At 40.8% G+C, this 20,021-nt stretch overlaps 1 protein-coding gene across 1 annotated transcript in view; it reads right to left on the minus strand.

Moving 5' to 3' along the window:
* Positions 1–11,904, minus strand: part of lamb4 (laminin, beta 4) — a 47,699-nt gene extending 35,795 nt beyond the window's left edge. The window contains exons 1-12 of the mRNA XM_029433970.1: positions 11,868–11,904; positions 10,786–11,024; positions 9,757–9,892; positions 9,357–9,430; positions 6,216–6,404; positions 6,010–6,073; positions 5,193–5,404; positions 4,671–4,791; positions 4,382–4,570; positions 1,514–1,669; positions 1,200–1,303; positions 760–839 (exon numbers count right to left, since the gene is read on the minus strand). Of these exons, the coding sequence (XP_029289830.1) occupies positions 760–839; positions 1,200–1,303; positions 1,514–1,669; positions 4,382–4,570; positions 4,671–4,791; positions 5,193–5,404; positions 6,010–6,073; positions 6,216–6,404; positions 9,357–9,430; positions 9,757–9,892; positions 10,786–11,024; positions 11,868–11,904 (1,601 nt within the window). The remainder of the gene's footprint in view (positions 1–759; positions 840–1,199; positions 1,304–1,513; positions 1,670–4,381; positions 4,571–4,670; positions 4,792–5,192; positions 5,405–6,009; positions 6,074–6,215; positions 6,405–9,356; positions 9,431–9,756; positions 9,893–10,785; positions 11,025–11,867) is intronic.
* Positions 11,905–20,021: the final 8,117 nt, after the last annotated feature.

Consider the following 20,021-nt stretch of genomic DNA (forward strand, 5'->3'; position numbering starts at 1 on the left):
CCTGCTCTCCTCCTTCTCTTCCTCTCTCCTCTTCTCCCTCTCTATCTGTATGCATTTATGTAAATGTATGTTACTAACTCAGCATCCGGGGCATCATCCCTGGAGTTTCTATGTCTCTCATGTGGCAGGTTGCCACTGTTAAAGTTTATGTCTGGATCATGAATCGTGGCTGCGCCTGCTGCCCTGGTCCTGCCTGCCTGGAAGCCTTTCTGACATTATCCTGGATTTATCCATTCTTTTTCGATCACACCATCATTTCTGTCAAATGGATGTTGTATTTGTACTATGTTGTTTATCCTGTACACACGACATCTATTGCACGTCTGTCCGTCCTGGGAGAGGAATCCCTCCTCAGTTGCTTTCCCTGAGGTTTCTTCCATTTGTTCCCTTTTTAATTGTGGGGTTTCTTTTAGGAAGTTTTTCCTTATGCGGTGCGTGGGTCTAAGGACAGAGGGTGTTGTATCCTGTACAGTCTGTAAAGCCCACTGAGATTCCACACAATAATTAATGACATCATAAACAAATGTTGAAGTTGTTATTATTGACTTGTGGAGGAGGGATTCCTTTTCTTTTGATCTCCATGACATTTCTCAGTTTGTTTTCCTGGTAAATCCTGGAGTTGTTATGGGTAGACAGAGTAATCTGTGATTCTGACCTTCATCATTATTTCCTCTTCATTATGTTACTCATGCTTGTTGTATAAAAGCAGATTTAGACATTAAATATTCTAAAAGCAAAATAAAATCAGAGGAAACATACGTGGTGCTGTGAGCTCCTCCAATATCACAGTCACAGGGTGAACATCTGAACCCAGAGTTTCCCAAACCCCAGAAACCTGCCTGATAGAAACACATAAACATCAGTATAAACTCAGAGAAATAACGAGGTGTGGATCATAACGAGAGGTGGATCATAACGAGAGGTGCATCACAACGAGGTGTGGATCATAACGAGAGGTGCATCACAACGAGGTGTGGATCATAAGAAGCTTTTTCAGGAGGGGGGCTTAAACAGACAGTTGCAAAAACGGAGCATTTAAGAGGTGAATGCAGGTATATTCAGATGGACAGTATTATAAAAAGCATGGGTTTTCTGAACATTAAATTATGTAGTCATGTTCTAGTTGAAATCCAAAATACGTATCAACAAGTATGAACCTGATAATGAGCCGAATACGTCTCCTCTAGAATAAAACCTACCAGACATCGATCACACAACGGTCCGATTGCCAAATGTTCACACTCACAACTTCCTGTCAGCTGATTACATGAGCCAACACTTCCTAAAACATCACACCTGCACACTGAAACACACACACACAAACACAAACAAACCATTAGACCGACATGATGAACAAGTTTCTATAAGAATAATCAGGCAGCAGCTTCATCTCAGATTTGTTGTCATACCGACCTTAACATTACAGACAAATACATTTTAACATTAAAAATAAAGCTTTGCTGCCATTACTTATGAAAAGCTGTAAATATAAAAGATAAATGTTATTTGTCACCCTGACAGCCGGCGGGGTCGTCCTGTCTCAGGTTGAAGAAGCCATGTTTGCAGCGGTCGCAGCGGCGACCCTCAGCGTTTTCTTTACAGACACATCGACCGCTCAGAGTGTCGCACAGACCGCCGCCCTGAGAGCCGGCCGGGTCGCAGTCACATGCTGAAAAACAGGAACATGTTGGTTATAATTAGGTAGCAAGCTTTATATCCTGAACCACACCAGGCCCAGGTATAGCTCATTAAGCTCACAATCTTCAACCTCAAATACAAACAAAGAGCCTGCAAGCACAGAAGAGACCCTCTAGTGGAGTAGAGGGGTCAGACCAGACAAACCAGCTGATGAGACAAACAGCTGATGAGACAAACAGCTGATGGACACAAACAGCTGATGAAGACAAACCAGCAGATGGAGACACACAGCTGATGGAGACAAACAGCTGATGAGACAAACAGCTGATGGAGACAAACAGCTGATGAGAGAAACAGCTGATGAGACAAACAGCTGATGGAGACAAACCAGCTGATGGAGACAAACAGCTGATGAGACAAACCGCTGATGGAAAAATACAGCTGATGGAGACAAGAGTGATGATAATTTATTTTTAAAAGTTTCCTTAAGACCACTATTACTCAGTGCCTTTGGAGTGTTTTGCAAGAACAATAAGATAGTTATCTTTTGAATGAGACCAAAACCATGCATATGGTGCAAATGGTTGAAGAGCAGCTTCTAATTTACTTTGGGTATGTTGTTTGTAGGTATTTTCGGGTAAATTCCCCCACACTGTAAGAGGTTAATATACTGAATTTGAAGAAAATAAACTCTGTCTGAATTCTTTTGTTGAAAAAGATGCCTGAAGATGGTTATAGCTGGTAGGTAAGAGCTGGAAAACACAATAGGAACATAGCATCAAGTATTACCAAGTTCAGGTTCAAATTTCAGAACAAATCTACAAAAACACAACATATTAGACAGGTTTTTCTAAGAGTAACAGGAGACATTTCCAAGCTGAGCAATTTGGAGATATTATAATATTTATTCATAAATTATTATTTGTATTGCTCATAATTAACTATTATATACCCATATTCCCTATTAGTCGTAATGACAGAGTAAGTGGAGTATAAACAAATATTTGTTTTTTTCTGAACTTGAATATAATAAATACATTTTTGAAAAATAAATAACATTTGTAAAAGAAAAAACATTGAAATGGGGTATCAAAATTATAGGCATTTCATTGGCTATACAATACGGCAGTAACCGGGAGACTCGGTTGCTATTGGCTCGGGCTGTAAACAAAAGAAGAGGGGCTGGCACTTCCTTATCAAGTTGAAACTCATTGGCTATTGAAGGCTGTAGATAAGGCATGGAAGCTCCGATTGGCTCAAATGAGGTGTCAATCGAACGCTTAGAGGCCATTTTGGATTCTGCGCTGCATGTGCCGGAATAAAGTTTTTACCGAGTATGAACAGAGAATCACACACATCGATCAGCTGATTTCAAAATATGCAACAGCTGTTTATGGGCTTTTATCGATGTGACGATGTTGACAATTTATTTTACTTTTTACTTACTGGAATCGATGTACTGGCAATGACACAGGAGTGTTTTTTGGGATTACTAGTGATGTGTCCTTTCGTGCCGAGGCTTTGAAGGGTGTGTCGAGTAATCGCGGAAGATTTTTGTGAAGTGCGTATCGAGGCTTGTGTCGATGACGTATGTGATGACGTTCATAGCCTCTGAATGAACGACTGATTCAGGAATTGGTTCGCAGGTTTGGCGTGCGATTCAAAATATAAGGGGAGCGAACCGCAATTGACCCCCCTCACAAGTTGTGGACTTTATTGCACGTTTGTCTGCAATCTATTCAAGCTTCTTTCTTTTGGGATGGAACCAGCAAGAAAGAGGAGGCTTCCCCCTATGTGGGAATATTTTGAGCTGATCTCTCCTAACAAGGTATGCACATAGTAATAATAACTAGCGTGATATACTGTAAATAAATGTGACAACACAGCGCATCCCTTGTTCTAATGTCTTTCTTCTCATTTCTGGTATTTTAAAAGGTGAAGTGTCGTTTGTGTTCAAAAGAACGTGGATACAACAATAACACCTCATCTATGCTGACGTAACACAAGCACATTCACATCACAACCCTCTCCACAATCTGTCTCCACTATCTCTTTTGACTCCGCTAACATTAACAGACACCATATTAATAAGTCCATCATTTATGTATTGGCATCACAAACATCATTCATTCATTTATTAAATTCAAAGCTTCACACACCAAAGCCATGTAATCACTCTGCTGGTTTGACATTTACTGTCCACTTGATGGCTCAGTAGAGCAAATGAAGCACCATGAAGCTTCGACCCATGTGCAAACCAATTGGATGGAAAGCTTCAATACTTCATGAAGCTTCATCTCGCCATCACTAATTATTACTGATTACAATATTATGATGAGACTTCATAGGTGAGTTGGCCCAAAGTTATGATTTTGATTTTGCTTGCTAGTTTGAGGAGCTGATTGTACCTGCTGTTGTGATTGTGATCTCAAAATTTAAATAGATGAGATTCTAAGCTTTCTAATAAGGTATAGAATGGGTACCACATCCACTATGGTGGACTGTACACAACACACGGCAAAATAAAACTCCTACTGGGCCTGCGGGCGGGCCGTCCACACGATAAGAGGTTTTAAATGTAACTATTGTGCAAAGGGCCCCATAGGGACTGCAGTACATGCTAAACATTTTCCTTGATAGTTTTAATCACTCTGAAATCACTTTGTTATTTAACGTGGATTTGTCACATTATTATATATATATATATATATATAAAAGATTTGTGTAATGTGTGTAAGCATACGTATGCAGGCGTGCAGGTTCTCTGGCGCTCTCTGTGGATCTCGATACAAAAAAGGTTGACAGCGCTCACACTGAGGCCCCACCCTGTCATGGCGGCAGTTGTCACACACTCCACCGCTCACGCCGCCCGTCGCTTTGAAATGGGCAGCGTCGAAGTGACACGAGTCCGAGTGACCGTGACAGTTACATCCTGAGAGAGAGACCAAACAATAACAAGTTAGAAATCAAAAACAAGATGATAATGTCCAACAGAAAGAAATGTTTGTTCTGTAGCAACATGAAGATTTTACTCCTGCAGATGTTGGCAGTGTTTTCTCCTCCGGGCCTCCAGGGGGAGTCGTGGTGAAAGTCCTCACATCGCTCACAGTTCTCTCCTGCAGTATTGTGCCGACAAACACATCGACCGTGAACCTGAAGAACAGAAATCAGCTGGTACCTCAGCAAACTCGCTGCACACCATTCTTCATACAGTTAGTCTTCATCTTCTGCTTTAGACATTAATCTGAGAAAAGACGGCAAACAACATTTTGATGTCTCTAGATGTGGTTGACAAAGTCACTTAACCACCATCAAATTAATATTTGGAGGAAATGTGTAGAAAATATAGACTAATAATTAAAAACGTTAACCTCAAACTCCCGACCCGGGCACCAGACCAGAGTCTTGCAGGGATCCAGAACTGCAAACCCGCCTTGCAAAGCTCAGTAACGGAACCCGATCCGCAGCTTGCAATTATCTCAAAGTCCAATCCAGACCCGATTTACATAATATAATACCGTTAATGTTAAAGGACATCCTGAACTAGTCCGTACCATGCCCGTCTGGGTGAAGACGTCCCCTCGTCCCCCGTCCACAGGCATACACTGGCTGGCGTGGCCGTGGCAGAAGCAGCTTCCTCGAACCACCATGTTGTAAAGAGCGTAGTAATATTTGTCCTGCGGGTTCCTGCGTCTGCGACCCAGAGTGTCGCCCAACGTGAAGAGACGAGTGAAGTTAACACGGATATTTGTCAAAGTGATTAGATCTGAGGATGTAGAGAGAAAACATGTACCTCTAAAATAAATAATATGTACTTTCACTGCATGTACTCTATGTACATTTGAACATTTTTGAGAGTTTGTCTCTTCTGTCCTCTGAACAAAGAGTCAAAGGTCACCAGTGTTTCTCAGCATCCATACTATCATAATATTTAGTTTTCCAGAAAATATTTAGTATTACTACATAGTATGTCATATGCAATACACTAAAAATACCAGGATGTCCTACTTCATCCAGTTACATTCTGCAGTGGGTCAGCATTCTTTTCTTATTCTGACCCACAATCCTTTGCACACCAGATATATGAGCATGAGGGTCGAAGTTCAAGGTGCACTGTTGATGAAGTAGTATGTCACAATACTATGCATACTGCATGCAACAGTACCTACTTTGTACACTGTAGTACGTACTGAAAGTAAAAAGTAAAAGTAAGATTTGAAATGCAGCCTGAGTTTAGTTTCATACGTCAGTCTTGTTGCCATGGATACCTGCCGGTTACTACACCTCATTAAACTGTAGTCTTGATATGGTTTCAACACACGGCTGACAGCCGATCCCAGAGCACTATTTCTGCTCTGAATGTCCCCTCACCTTGGACGTTCGCTGCGTACGGGTTTTCTATTTCAAAGATAGGATCCAGAGCTTTCAGCACCACCTGGTGGATGAACATGTAAATCATTTATAAACTGTGTTCATGAAAGAAGAATGAGCAGTATGAATGTAAAAACTATGCACATGTTAGTGTTAGTGTCTGTTTGTGTCAGTGTGTATAAATAAAGTTGAGTTGAATGCGTTACCTCTCCGTCAGTAGACGGGTCTGATCCCGAGTATCTTCCGTCACAGACAACGTCATCGATGCTGTCAGCCGGCTGGTCGGACACTGAAGGGAAATGAAGGGAACAATCTTCTGCAAAGTAACGAAAAACTTTCCAGTTTTGTCCGAAGTCCTTCGATCGTTCCACCACCATGGCCGCCGGACGGAAACTCTGCACAGGAGGGTTAGAATTACAGAATTATTTATTTTATACGTCGGTTCACATGTTAAACCAACATTGAGCCTGTGATGCGTTTTTGTCCTAATTCTTTTGACAAGTAGAACAAATTATATATATATATCAACATCTGTGTTAATCAATGCCTATATCAAAATCTTTTGTATGGTATTAACTATTAAAATCAATAATTTCATCTCTCATTCATCCAGATCAAACAGGGTTTATTAAAGGCAGACATTCCTCAAATAACACACACCACCTCTTCAATCTGATTAACTTCTCCCAAACAAAACACAGTCAACACAGTCATCCTCACTAGCTGCAAAGGAGGCATTGGATAAAGTAAAGTGGACATTCAGTGGATCACAGCTCTTCAGCACACACACCAACAGTCACTAGAAACCTGAGAAAACTTGAGTCTGCAGAGGGACATGTCCGCTCTCACCATCACTATTCACCTGGTTCATCAAACCAACCACAACAATACATCTAAATAACAACAAACAAAATAACACACAAAATCACTCTCCACGCAGATGACTATTTCTATATCTAGAAATGCTAAATAAATCACTTAATTTAGCTAATCATGATTTAAGTCATCAGTGCCTACACTAACCCTTTATGACTGTTCCATAAATGATAACAAATTAACTATTTAACCACTGTGCACAGTGGGAATACTACACCTCCGAACCCCCTTCTCTATCACCACAGGCATGATCAGATCTACGTATAAAAGGGTTACCACTGTCAAGTGCAATATTCTCTTTTTATAACTTTTGCAACTACACTGCAATATTCACTCCTACACATTATTTTTTCCTGAGGATCTCATCGCTGCTCTTTGCAGATGATGTGGTCCTTATGGCATCATCGATCTGTGACCTTCAACAGTCACTGCATCGGTTCGCAGCCGAGTGTGAAGCGGTTGAGATGAGGATCAGCGTCTCAAAATCTGAGGCCATGGCTCTCAGCAGGAAACTGGTGGATTGCCTACTCCGGGTAGGGAATGAGCCTTTACCCCAAGTGAAGGAGTTCAAGTACCACGGGGTCTTGTTCGCGAGTGAGGGGACGATGGAGCGAGAGATTGGCCGGAGAATCGGAGCAGCGGGGGCAGTACTACAGTCACTTTACCGCACCGTTGTGACGAAATCTACCGGTCGATCTTCGTTCCTACCCTCACCTATGGTCATGAAGGCTGGGTCATGACCGAAAGAATGAGATCACGGGTACAAGCGGCCGAAATGGGTTTGGTGTCTCCCTTAGAGATAGGGTGAGAAGCTCAGCCATCCGTGAGAGACTCGGAGTAGAGTCGCTGCTCCTTTACGTTTAAAGGAGCCAGTTGAGGTGGTTCGGGCATCTAGTAAGGATGCCACCTGGGCGCCTCCCTAGGGAGGTGTTCCAGGCACGTCCAGCTGGGAGGAGACCCCAGGGAAGACCCAGGACTCGGTGGAGAGATTATATCTCCTCACTGACCTGGGAACGCCTCAGGATCCCCCAGTCGGAGCTAGAGGATGTGGCTCGGAGAAGGGAAAATTGGGGTTCCTTACGGGAACTGCTGCCCCCACGACCCGACCCCGGATAAGCGGTAGACGATGGATGGATGGACATTCTTTTTTCCAATGACTGTACTTATATTACTTATATTACTGTTAGTGTATTTTTATTCTATTTAATTATTACTCTTCACTTTACTCTTTTTGCTGTAACAACGTAAATTTCCCCGTTTTGGGACAAATAAAGGATTTCTGATTCTGAAAAACATCCCCAAGACTGTCAGTTATAAACTTCACTGCATTATTAAAAACAATAGAAGAGGACTTAACCCGCTGGATGCCGTAATCACTCTCCATCACAGGCCAAATCTCTCCTGTAAAGATGATACTACCAGAAATCATTTACCTATTCACAATGATCCCAATACAGCCCACAGTCAAGATGATACTACCAGAAATCATTTACCTATTCACAATGATCCCAATACAGCCCACAGTCCAACGCTTCAACACAGTGCGCACACACTCATAACTAAATTCTACTTAAAAACTAAAATCCCATAATAAAACTGTCTACACTACAAAGATGAAAAACTGAAGGGGGGTAGAGGCCCCTAACTTCCTGCACTATTACCTAACCAACCAGCGGCAATCACCAAATAGATCAACGAAACCCGAAATATCAATCAAGGACCTAAACCTCGTTAGCAACACTATTAATAGTGTTGTAAACCCTCCACAACTCTGTTAGCCTGGTGGAGGGAAACTTCACAATGTCCACACACACACACACACATACACACACACGGAAACTGCTGAAAAGATTATCAGAAGAGTATTATTTATTTTTTATTTCTCCCCTCATATACTTCTTTTTATTTATTTATTTATTTACTCGTTCATCCACTAATTTCTTTTGGTCTACCAAACGTTTTGTTTTGTTTTTTTAACACATTTATTTATAAAGCAAATATCACAAATGACACGTTAGTCTCAGCGGGCCTGAGCCTCTCTTTCCTCAGAGGAACCTCTCCCAGGACGGACCAACAGCAACAGATGTGTGTACAAAATAAACAACATAAAAAAATAACAACATAGTCAATCCAAATCCTTTGATTTGATTAGATCATTAAACCCTTTTATATCCTGCAGCGATAATTCACACATCTTCATGCACATCTACAGTTAATCTTTCTATTTCAATATTCATATATTATGTGTATCTATCCCTTCCCATGGATGTAATTTCTGTTGTTGCAAATAAAATAGAAATAAAAACACATTCTGTAAATTACGGCTCAGACACAGATTATTTATTATTATTTTGTACAGTGTTTCCCCAACCATTGTCTTGGAGGGGCGCTGCGCCCCCCAACGGAGCCCCGCACCCCCCCTAAAATTCAAGTTTTTATTTTATTTTATCTAAAAGTATAAAGTGTTTTACCTTGAAGGTGAGGACCAGGTGACTGAACTGGAAGACGGTCTCCAGATTCAGCTGAACGCTGACCTGATGAACTCCTGCAGACGACACCAAGGGAAGCTCTTATATGTTAGATATATTCATCACTAATTCATACAATGACTACTGATGGTTACCTAAACATGTCTGAATACTTACACTGATCTGATATATATATAATATAATATCTCTGATCTCTGTCCAAATAAGAGCAGACACAAGGAGAAAATCACATTGAACATTTTTTAAGACATCCGCTATTTCCTCACAAAGTGAAAACTGAATCGTGTTTCACAGTTGTGACATTGTTTGACTGTTTTTGAGGATTCACTGCTTCATTTAAAAACAGTAAAATTAAACATTTAAAGTTGAGTTGTAAACGGACCGTTCTCAGACTGCCACCACTTCAGTTTCCAGTCGGCGTCGAAGGTTGTGATCACGTTCTCCATGCGGTGGCTGTTGGGGTTGCTATAGCGATCATACGACAGCCGAGAGTCGCATGCAAAACATTTCTGCTCCTCCTGATGGACAAACACACTTTAAACTCATGATATTCATATAAATATTCTTAATAATAATATATATTAATAATATTAAATTAAACAGATTGACAGATTTAAATAATAATTTAAATAATAATTTAAATAATAATGTAAATAATAATTTTTATATTCATTTTAATAATAATTTAAATCTGTCAATCTGTTTTATTTTATTTAGCTGCCTTGGAGCATTTCACACGTTCCAATACAAGTTCACAATAAATATTAAATAAGAAAGAATAGATAATAAAAAATATTAAAAAAGAGATAATAACACATATTAAAGAAGAGATTTTAAAGAATGATTTCTCTAAAAGAATGAAGGTCACACAGACTGCAGGAGGAGGGAAAAAAAGAAAGAAAAATGCAGCAATGTGAAAAAGTGTTCCTGCAGCGTGAGATAATAAAGTGACGGATCAGAACATGTTTCAGTATGAAGGTCAGAGAACGAGCCAGAAAAACATCAATCATACAGAGAGGACGGAAAAACAGAGGAACACAGAGTTTACCTCTTATATAAGTTTTATATGTTTCTACTTCTATAAGTTGTATATGTTTCTACTTATATAAATCTAATAGAGATAGAAATATATAAAACTTATGTTTCTATATATGTTTCTACTTCTGAGTTTTATATATTTCTATCTCTATTAGATTTATATGTTTCTATATCTATAAGTTGTATATGTTTCTACTTATATAATTTTTATATATTTATATCTATTAGATTTATATGTTTCTATCTCTATAAGTTTTATGTTTCTACTTCTATAAGTTTGATATATTTCTATGTCTATAAGTTTTATATGTTTCTATATCTATAAGATTTATATGTTTCTACCTCCCTCCCCCGTCATTAGGCGACCTCTAACCTCCAGGTATCCGATGATGCAGTAGTTCTGTGGTCCATCCAAACCGCAGGTGGATGAGGCTGACAGCTGAGCCGCTCGACCCACCATCAGGTCACCAAGCTGGGGGTTACAGGAGCCACTACGACACTGGTCCTGGGGTTCATGGGGGTCCTGGGGCTCCTGGAAATGCTGGCGGTCCTGCAAGTGTTGGAGGTCCTGAGGGTCATTGAGGCCTTGCAGCTGAGCTGCTGGAAGAAAAACTGCAAGAAAGATTTTAAAGATTATAAATTGTTTTAGACATGAGGAATATGACTGAGAAATTATGAAAAAATGAAGACATCTGTGAATCTGTGGATTTAATATGTAGACGAGAGTCTATGAGAAAATATAAATAGAATATATGTTATTATATAGGAGACTGTATAAGAAAATGTATACCGTATATATGTTATTATATAAGAAGATTTATACACTATATATCATGTGTAGTTGAGATCAAAATGAAGGTCCAGTTATAAGATGGGTGTGTTCTGAGTACGAATGCTGCAAGTGGGTAGAAAGAGGGAAATTTCATATACAATGAAAACATTTAACTTCCTCCCTACACAGAAGCTACATGTGAATGATGAGACAGAAATGTGTCAAGTGAACAAGCTGAACTCACCTAAGCAGAAGATAAAGAGCATGTTGGACTCTAATGATCTCTGATAGAATCTGATGGTGAACTCATGGATTCAGATGGACTCTGATGGATTCTGATGGACTCTCTGATGGACAAAAAAACAGTTATTCAAACACATTGGGTTTAATAATTTATGATTTGCCAAGGCTCCATTGCATCTACTAAATTAAGAGTTCAACGTTTGCAATATTTTTTTGTGGAATTATAATAACTAAGGTTCAGGAACAAGAGCAGGCTTCCCTTCCTCTCTAATTCATTCTCCTCTGCAGACCTATATATGTCCGTTGAACCCTCTTCTCTCACGTTCGTCTCAGTTTTTCACGACCATTTTGTTTGTAGTTTCAGACTGACTACAACAACAAAAAAGACTTGTAACTACACATTACTCGTGTTATCAATGTAAAAGTTGTAATTTTCTTACCCTGGGGTACAAGCTGGATCTCACCCCCTCTAGCCATTCCAAATAAAACTACTTTCTTACTGTACTAATAGTGTGGTCTTAGTTAGTGAAGCAGTTAAGGGCTGGAGTTCCACCTGCTGAAGTCATTTTGATAGAAAATGTTCCCCTTTTCAATGTTATCTTTGTTTCCCAGAATTATAAGATGTTTACCTAGGAATTGTAACCCTATCCCCCCCTCCCGCAGTAAAGAGTGAACCCTGAAGGGACTGATGAACTTTTACGGGAATGTTTGTGCCTCAACAGTAATTGTGGGGATTTACTGAACTTTACTGTGTTTCTACTTGAACTCAGAGTACAAACTGTGCTGACGTTTAAAACTATGCATTTATAAGTAACTTTATGTGATCAGCAGCAATGTTAAGGATCTATTGTTGTTTTAGAGAGAAATTATTTCTAAAACTTTGTAATGTTGTGTTTAAAGACACTATTTGTATAACATTAAATGATATCTCTTGAATTACTAATGTTTTTCTTTATAGAAAAATAAAATAATCCAGGTGAAATGTTTCAACTTGTTGCTTCCAGTTCCTGTATCTTTACCGTGTTTGAACAAGATGTTCTTTTAAAATTCCAGCTGTGGGAACATTAAACAGCTTTATAAGAAAGCTTAATGTAAAAACAAGAAAAATACAGAAACCCACTGAGGATCTGTTTCAAGCTGGATATCAAAGATCACATAAAGTTTCCTAACAGTTTCAACCCAACGCTCATGTCCACATACTGCACAGTGAATATCTATGCACCATTATCTGTCACTTTGAACACATTCTATTTTCTTTTCATATTTGTATTCATCCTTTAATCTGGGTAGTCATTTGTAAATGTCTTTTTTATTACATATAGAAATCTCTCTTTAAGGTACTGTGCTAAAATTGTGTGGGTGAATTAAAGAAAAGTCTCCCAGATGGTTGAAGGGTTAGGGTTAATATTATTATTATTATTATTAATAATATTAATATTATCCTGCTTTTCATGCCCCTCTTTGGTCTGTTGATCTTCAATATGACCTAAATAGTGTTTCTTCACAACACCACTAATGCAATAAAAGAAAAACTCTGACACGGGAGACCTTAGTCATCAATTAAAAACATGTAAAACAACAATGTAGCATTTTATTTATCAACATTAAATAGATATTTTCATGGAGATAAACAAATTGATAATTTAATATGATCTATTTTTTAAACTGTAATAGTCTCTGTTTTATTAAGCTCCTTGGACAAAACTTTTAACTATCAAACAGATCAGTGAATCTTAAACATCCTCTTTGGTGTTTCTTTTAACAGATCTTTTATGTCTATGTCTCAGAATCAGCATTTCTGTGAACTTTTATTTTGTTTGTGCTCTCTGCCTATCATTAGTGGGCGGCAAACCAAAACCTAGATTCAAAGGGGACAAAATAATCAACCCCTAACCCTGAACCAGCCCGAAGTGAAGCTAATGTATGCATCACAACATCCATTCACTTTTTAAATTAATATATTAGTCTGATAAATATCACACATCCTCACAATAACTAGTTTCTAAATTTGTGGCGTTCATTCATACACTGTCTCCCTCACCGGCCTTTATGTATGAAATTATTGACTTCACAGTATTCAGCTGGAGGAGCTGCAGGCAAACTGTTTTAGAGCTGTTACAGATCACGCTAAAATAAAACTTTAAATAGTATAAACTGAAACTAAACGCTCGGTTTAGATGTTGTATACGATTAAGAGTTTTTGGTCGACACTTCTGATTAAATACAGGTTGGTGCAGAGCTACAGCTCTTACAAGTCAGATAATGGCTGATATTAACAATAACACTTTATTGACACTGTCATCAATCTAGTATAACTTTCTATTAGTCTGCAAAAACATACCTGTTGGACATCTTTTACAAACTGTTTTGTGCAAACAGGCTTGAATGAAGTTATATAGAAATTACTGCGAATGTGATCCTACCTGCTTCTGCAGCCTGTGAAAGAATGAACACATCTGGGCAGGTAACAGCACACCTGAGACAAATGTAGCCTGAGGCAATTTGTGTCAATGAGAGGAGAGAGAGAGAGTGGGGGAGGGGAGATAAAGGGTGGAAAGAGGGAGAGAGATAGAGTGTGTGTAAGACAGAGAAAGAGAGAGAGAGATAAAGGGGGATGAGAGAGAGATAAAGGGTGGAGAAAGGGACAGAGAGAGAGAGAGAGGGTTAGGATTGGGGTAGGGTTGTGATTAGGATGGTTAGGGTTAGGTTTGGGGTAGGGTTGTGGTTAGGGTTAGGGTTTTGGGTAAGGGTTAGTGTTAGTGGCTCAATAAAATTGAATCCTGTCGCCAGGAACTGGCGGCAGGATTTGATGCACTGTCCATCAATGTCCCCAACCGAGGCAGGTCTACCTCTCATTCAGGCCCCCCGGATGTACTGTGTCGAACCTGGAGATCCAGAGTCTCTCAGCTCTCCTTCTCTGGGCGACATTCCACCTAGGGTTGGACTCCAGAACCGTGGCTTGGACGGAACGCCATCCATGGAGCACAAAGTGACTCACCAATGGGGTTAGAGTTTGTTTGTGTCTCAAAATATTATATCGGTGTTGGGTGAACCTCACTGATATGGTGTTGCCCGTCTCACCTACATATTGAATTCCACATTGTTTGCAGGTGATCAGGTAGACACAATTTTTTGAGTGTGGGCCACCCCGACCCTGTGATTTGAAAACATTGTTTTGTTTATTGCGCAACCATGTTTGGTGCTGAAAAAATTCAGTTTGAGCCCTAGAAATTGGGGTCTGCAAGGGTTGGATCTTAGCCTTGACCAGGTAAGTATGAAGGTTCCTGTTTTTTCTAAAGGCTGCAATTATTGTGTGTTCTTTCAGAATATCAGTTCCTCCTATGATATTCTGAAAGTTGTTTTTAATCTTTCTGACCAATTGAACAGCTGCTAAAGAATATGTGGTGACAAAGGGCAATACTGAAGTGATCACCTGGGGTTTGGTCTGCTGGAAGGTTTTGAAAGACTTTCTGAGGAATGAGCGAGAGTAACCCCTTGTAGATAATGCTGTAAACAGCGTCATGGTGGCCCGTTTAAAGTCCTCTTTGTCACTACATATTCTGTAAAATCTAAGCAGCTGAGATTTAACTATCCCCGCGTAGGTGTGTTTGGGATGGTGGCTTGTTTTATGGAGCAGAGCGTGAGTATCTGTCTCCTTGAAGAACACTTTGATGTCCAGTGTGCTGTTGTGGGGAAAATTGGGTCCCTTGTATGTGGTGGTGTCAAGGAAATCCACAGAGGTAGAGCTGGTGGTGGATTTCAATGAAATGGACTTATTGTGAGTGTTCAGAGTATTCAGAAATTGGTCAAAATCCTCTTTGGAATGTGACCACACACCCCAGATATCATCCAAATATCTGAAGTAATAAAGAGGTTTTTTATGACAGGAGGCTAGGGCAGAAGTCTCCCATTCTGCCATGAAGATATTGGCGTAGGCCGGGGCAAATTTCTTACCCATCGCCGTGCCTTTGGTTTGTAGGAAGAATTCACCATTGAATTGGAAGTCATTCCGGGTCAAATTGATATCTAGTAGTTCTAGTAATTCTTTCTCCGGTCTTTTTTTGTCCGGATGTTTACGGAATATCTTTTTTATGGCTTGTAGGCCTTCTTGAGTGTCAATATTTGTATACAAACTGTCAATATCTAGGGTGAAAAGAAAAGCATCCTGGGGGATATGGAGTGCTTTGATTCTTCCTACAAAGTCATAAGTGTCTTTGATGTAACTGGCGTGTGTGGTAGAGAGAGGGTTGAGATGGAAGTCGATGAATTCGGCTGTATAGTAGGTCTCACTGCTGCAGTCCGAGACAATGGGTCTGCCCGGAGGGATCTCATGTGGTTTGCTCCACTTATTCGGATCCTTATGGATTTTAGGCAACATATAAAATAATCTGGCTCTGGGTTCAGAGGTGCCCATTATGTATTGTTTTTGTTTGGCATTGATGAACTTTTTGTTATATAATGTCTGGACAATTTTCTCCACTAATTTGATTGTATCTAGGTAAATGGGTTTTTCTAATTTAGAGTAATAATTGGTGTCCATTAACTGTCTGTATCCTTCCCATAGATACTGGTCCCTGTCCATAACAACCACTACACTGCCCTTGTCGGCTGGCTTAATGATGATATGTTTGTTATTAATGAGTTCTTCCAGTGCTGTGGTTTCCTCTGAACTGAGGTTGGGTTTGACGTGAGGGATCCGGAAGTTCCTGTCAAAGTGTTCGACATCAGCCTTTATGAGGGTTGTGATTTCCACCGGCAGTTTGCCGATGGGGGGAGTCCAATCTGATTTGGGAGTGAATGGGTTAGGGTTAGGGTTAGGGTTAGGAACTCAATAAAATTGAATCCTGTCGCCAGGAACTGGCGGCAGGATTTGATGCACTGTCCATCAATGTCCCCAACCGAGGCAGGTCTACCTCTCATTCAGGCCCCCCGGATGTACTGTGTCGAACCTGGAGATCCAGAGTCTCTCAGCTCTCCTTCTCTGGGCGACATTCCACCTGGGGTTGGACTCCAGAACCGTGGCTTGGACGGAACGCCATCCATGGAGCACAAAGTGACTCACCAATGGGGTAAGTATTTGTTTATGTTTTAGAATGTTGTGTCTGTGCTGGGTGAACCTCACTAATATGGTGTTGCCCGTCTCACCTACATATCGTATTCCACATTGTTTGCAGGTGATCAGGTACACACAATTTTTTGAGTGTGGGCCACCCTGACCATGTGACTTGAAAATATTGTTGTGTTTGTTGCGCAACCAGGTTTGGTGCTGAAAAAATTCCGTTTGAGCCCTAGAAGCTGGGGTCTGCAAGGGTTGGATCTTAGCCTTCACCAGGTAAGTATGAAGGTTTCGGTTTTTTCTAAAAGCTGCAATGATTGTGTGTTCTTTCAAAATATCAGTTCCTCCTATGATATTTTGAAAGTTGTTTTTAATCTTTCTAACCAATTTAACAGCTGATAAAGAGTATGTAGTGACAAAGGGCAATACTGAAGTGATCAGCTGGGGTTTGGTCTGCTGGAAAGTTTTAAAAGACTTTCTGAGGAAGGAGCGAGAGTAACCCCTTGTCGCTAATGCTGTAAACAGCGTCCTGGTGGCCCGTTTGAAGTCCTCTTTGTCACTACATATTCTGTGAAATCTAAGTAGCTGAGATTTAACTAGACCCGCGTAAGTATGTTTGGGATGGTGGCTTGTCTTATGGAGCAGAGCGTGGGTATCTGTCTCCTTAAAGAAAACTTTAATGTCCAATGTGTTGTTGTGGGGGAAATTAGGTCCCTTGAATGTGGTGGTGTCAAGGAAATCCACAGAGGTAGAGCTGGTAGTGGATTTCAATGAAACAGACTCATTGTGGGTGTTCAGCGTATTGAGAAACTGGTCAAAATCCTCTTTGGAATGTGACCACACACCCCAGATATCATCCAAATATCTGAAATAATGCAGAGGTTTTTTCTGACAGGAGGCTAGGGCAGAAGTCTCCCATTCTGCCATGAAGATGTTGGCGTAGGCTGGGGCAAATTTCTTACCCATCGCCGTACCTTTGGTTTGTAAGAAGAATTCCCCATTGAATTGAAAGTCATTCCGAGTCAAATTGATATTTAGTAGTTGTAATAGTTCTTTGTCTGGTCTTTTTTTGTCCGGATGCCTCCGGAATATCTTTTTTATTGCTTCTAGGCCTTCCTGAGTATCAATATTTGTATATAAACTGTCAACATCTAGGGTGAAAAGAAAAGCATCCTGGGGGATATGGAGTGGGTTAGGGTTAGGGTTAGGGTTAGGGTTGGGTTAGGTAGGGGTGTGGTTGGATCCCGCCGCTTGAAAAGACAGCAGGATCAAGTGCACTGGCCATCCTCATCCTTCGTCATGGCAGGTTCACCTCCCCGGGCCCCCGCGATGCACAACAACGACATAGGAATTCATGAAGTCGCTGTTGCTTTCTTATTTTTAGTATTAAAAATGATCTCTGTACATATTTTCCCTGTGTTGGGTTAAATTATTAGGCCCTGGCCTCGACTAATTGCCATCTGTGAAGTGCTATGTGTATCGCTAATGAGGTAAGTATTAAAATATTCTTTTTTCTTCTCATCAGGTAAGTATCTCTCATATATATCTCTTCTTATCACACACTAAAATGAATTGATCGATTGATCTTTGAACAAGTATGAATGCCCGCAACGTTTCGGTCTATTTTGACCTTCATCAGGCGGACTTGTTCGTAAGACTCCGTGTTTTCGGATGTCTGTGGAGTACTGCTCGAGGATTTCGAGTCTTACGTCTCATGGCAGCTGCTATGTTAAGCTCTGTCTGGCTCTGCAGCTGCGTGTGGACTGAGAAAAAGAGAAGAGCTGCTCCACTTTTATAGCCTGTGACTCCTCCCACCATAGTATATTCCTCTCTCATGCATACAGTTGGGCATTGGGTAGAGGCTGGGTATTGGGTTAAATAGGGGTCACAATTGGGTTATGTTTAGGGCCAGGTCAAAGGTCAGGGCTACATTGGAATCATGAGCATCATCAAAACAAAGAAAGTTAAGCATCACAAGGGCACGGGAGAGACAAAACCCACCACTCATAAAGGACTCGGGGCACGGGCTGGGTTAGGTAGGGGTGTGGTTGGATCCCGCCGCTTGAAAAGACAGCAGGATCAAGTGCACTGGCCATCCTCATCCTTCGTCATGGCAGGTTCACCTCCCCGGGCCCCCGCGATGCACAACAACGACATAGGAATTCATGAAGTCGCTGTTGCTTTCTTATTTTTAGTATTAAAAATGATCTCTGTACATATTTTCCCTGTGTTGGGTTAAATTATTAGGCCCTGGCCTCGACTAATTGCCATCTGTGAAGTGCTATGTGTATCGCTAATGAGGTAAGTATTAAAATATTCTTTTTTCTTCTCATCAGGTAAGTATCTCTCATATATATCTCTTCTTATCACACACTAAAATGAATTGATCGATTGATCTTTGAACAAGTATGAATGCCCGCAACGTTTCGGTCTATTTTGACCTTCATCAGGCGGACTTGTTCGTAAGACTCCGTGTTTTCGGATGTCTGTGGAGTACTGCTCGAGGATTTCGAGTCTTACGTCTCATGGCAGCTGCTATGTTAAGCTCTGTCTGGCTCTGCAGCTGCGTGTGGACTGAGAAAAAGAGAAGAGCTGCTCCACTTTTATAGCCTGTGACTCCTCCCACCATAGTATATTCCTCTCTCATGCATACAGTTGGGCATTGGGTAGAGGCTGGGTATTGGGTTAAATAGGGGTCACAATTGGGTTATGTTTAGGGCCAGGTCAAAGGTCAGGGCTACATTGGAATCATGAGCATCATCAAAACAAAGAAAGTTAAGCATCACAAGGGCACGGGAGAGACAAAACCCACCACTCATAAAGGACTCGGGGCACGGGCTGGGTTAGGTAGGGGTGTGGTTGGATCCCGCCGCTTGAAAAGACAGCAGGATCAAGTGCACTGGCCATCCTCATCCTTCGTCATGGCAGGTTCACCTCCCCGGGCCCCCGCGATGCACAACAACGACATAGGAATTCATGAAGTCGCTGTTGCTTTCTTATTTTTAGTATTAAAAATGATCTCTGTACATATTTTCCCTGTGTTGGGTTAAATTATTAGGCCCTGGCCTCGACTAATTGCCATCTGTGAAGTGCTATGTGTATCGCTAATGAGGTAAGTATTAAAATATTCTTTTTTCTTCTCATCAGGTAAGTATCTCTCATATATATCTCTTCTTATCACACACTAAAATGAATTGATCGATTGATCTTTGAACAAGTATGAATGCCCGCAACGTTTCGGTCTATTTTGACCTTCATCAGGCGGACTTGTTCGTAAGACTCCGTGTTTTCGGATGTCTGTGGAGTACTGCTCGAGGATTTCGAGTCTTACGTCTCATGGCAGCTGCTATGTTAAGCTCTGTCTGGCTCTGCAGCTGCGTGTGGACTGAGAAAAAGAGAAGAGCTGCTCCACTTTTATAGCCTGTGACTCCTCCCACCATAGTATATTCCTCTCTCATGCATACAGTTGGGCATTGGGTAGAGGCTGGGTATTGGGTTAAATAGGGGTCACAATTGGGTTATGTTTAGGGCCAGGTCA

The sequence above is a fragment of the Cottoperca gobio genome, chromosome 6 (genome assembly GCF_900634415.1).
Source record: "Cottoperca gobio chromosome 6, fCotGob3.1, whole genome shotgun sequence".
NCBI classification, from domain to species: Eukaryota; Metazoa; Chordata; class Actinopteri; order Perciformes; family Bovichtidae; genus Cottoperca; species Cottoperca gobio.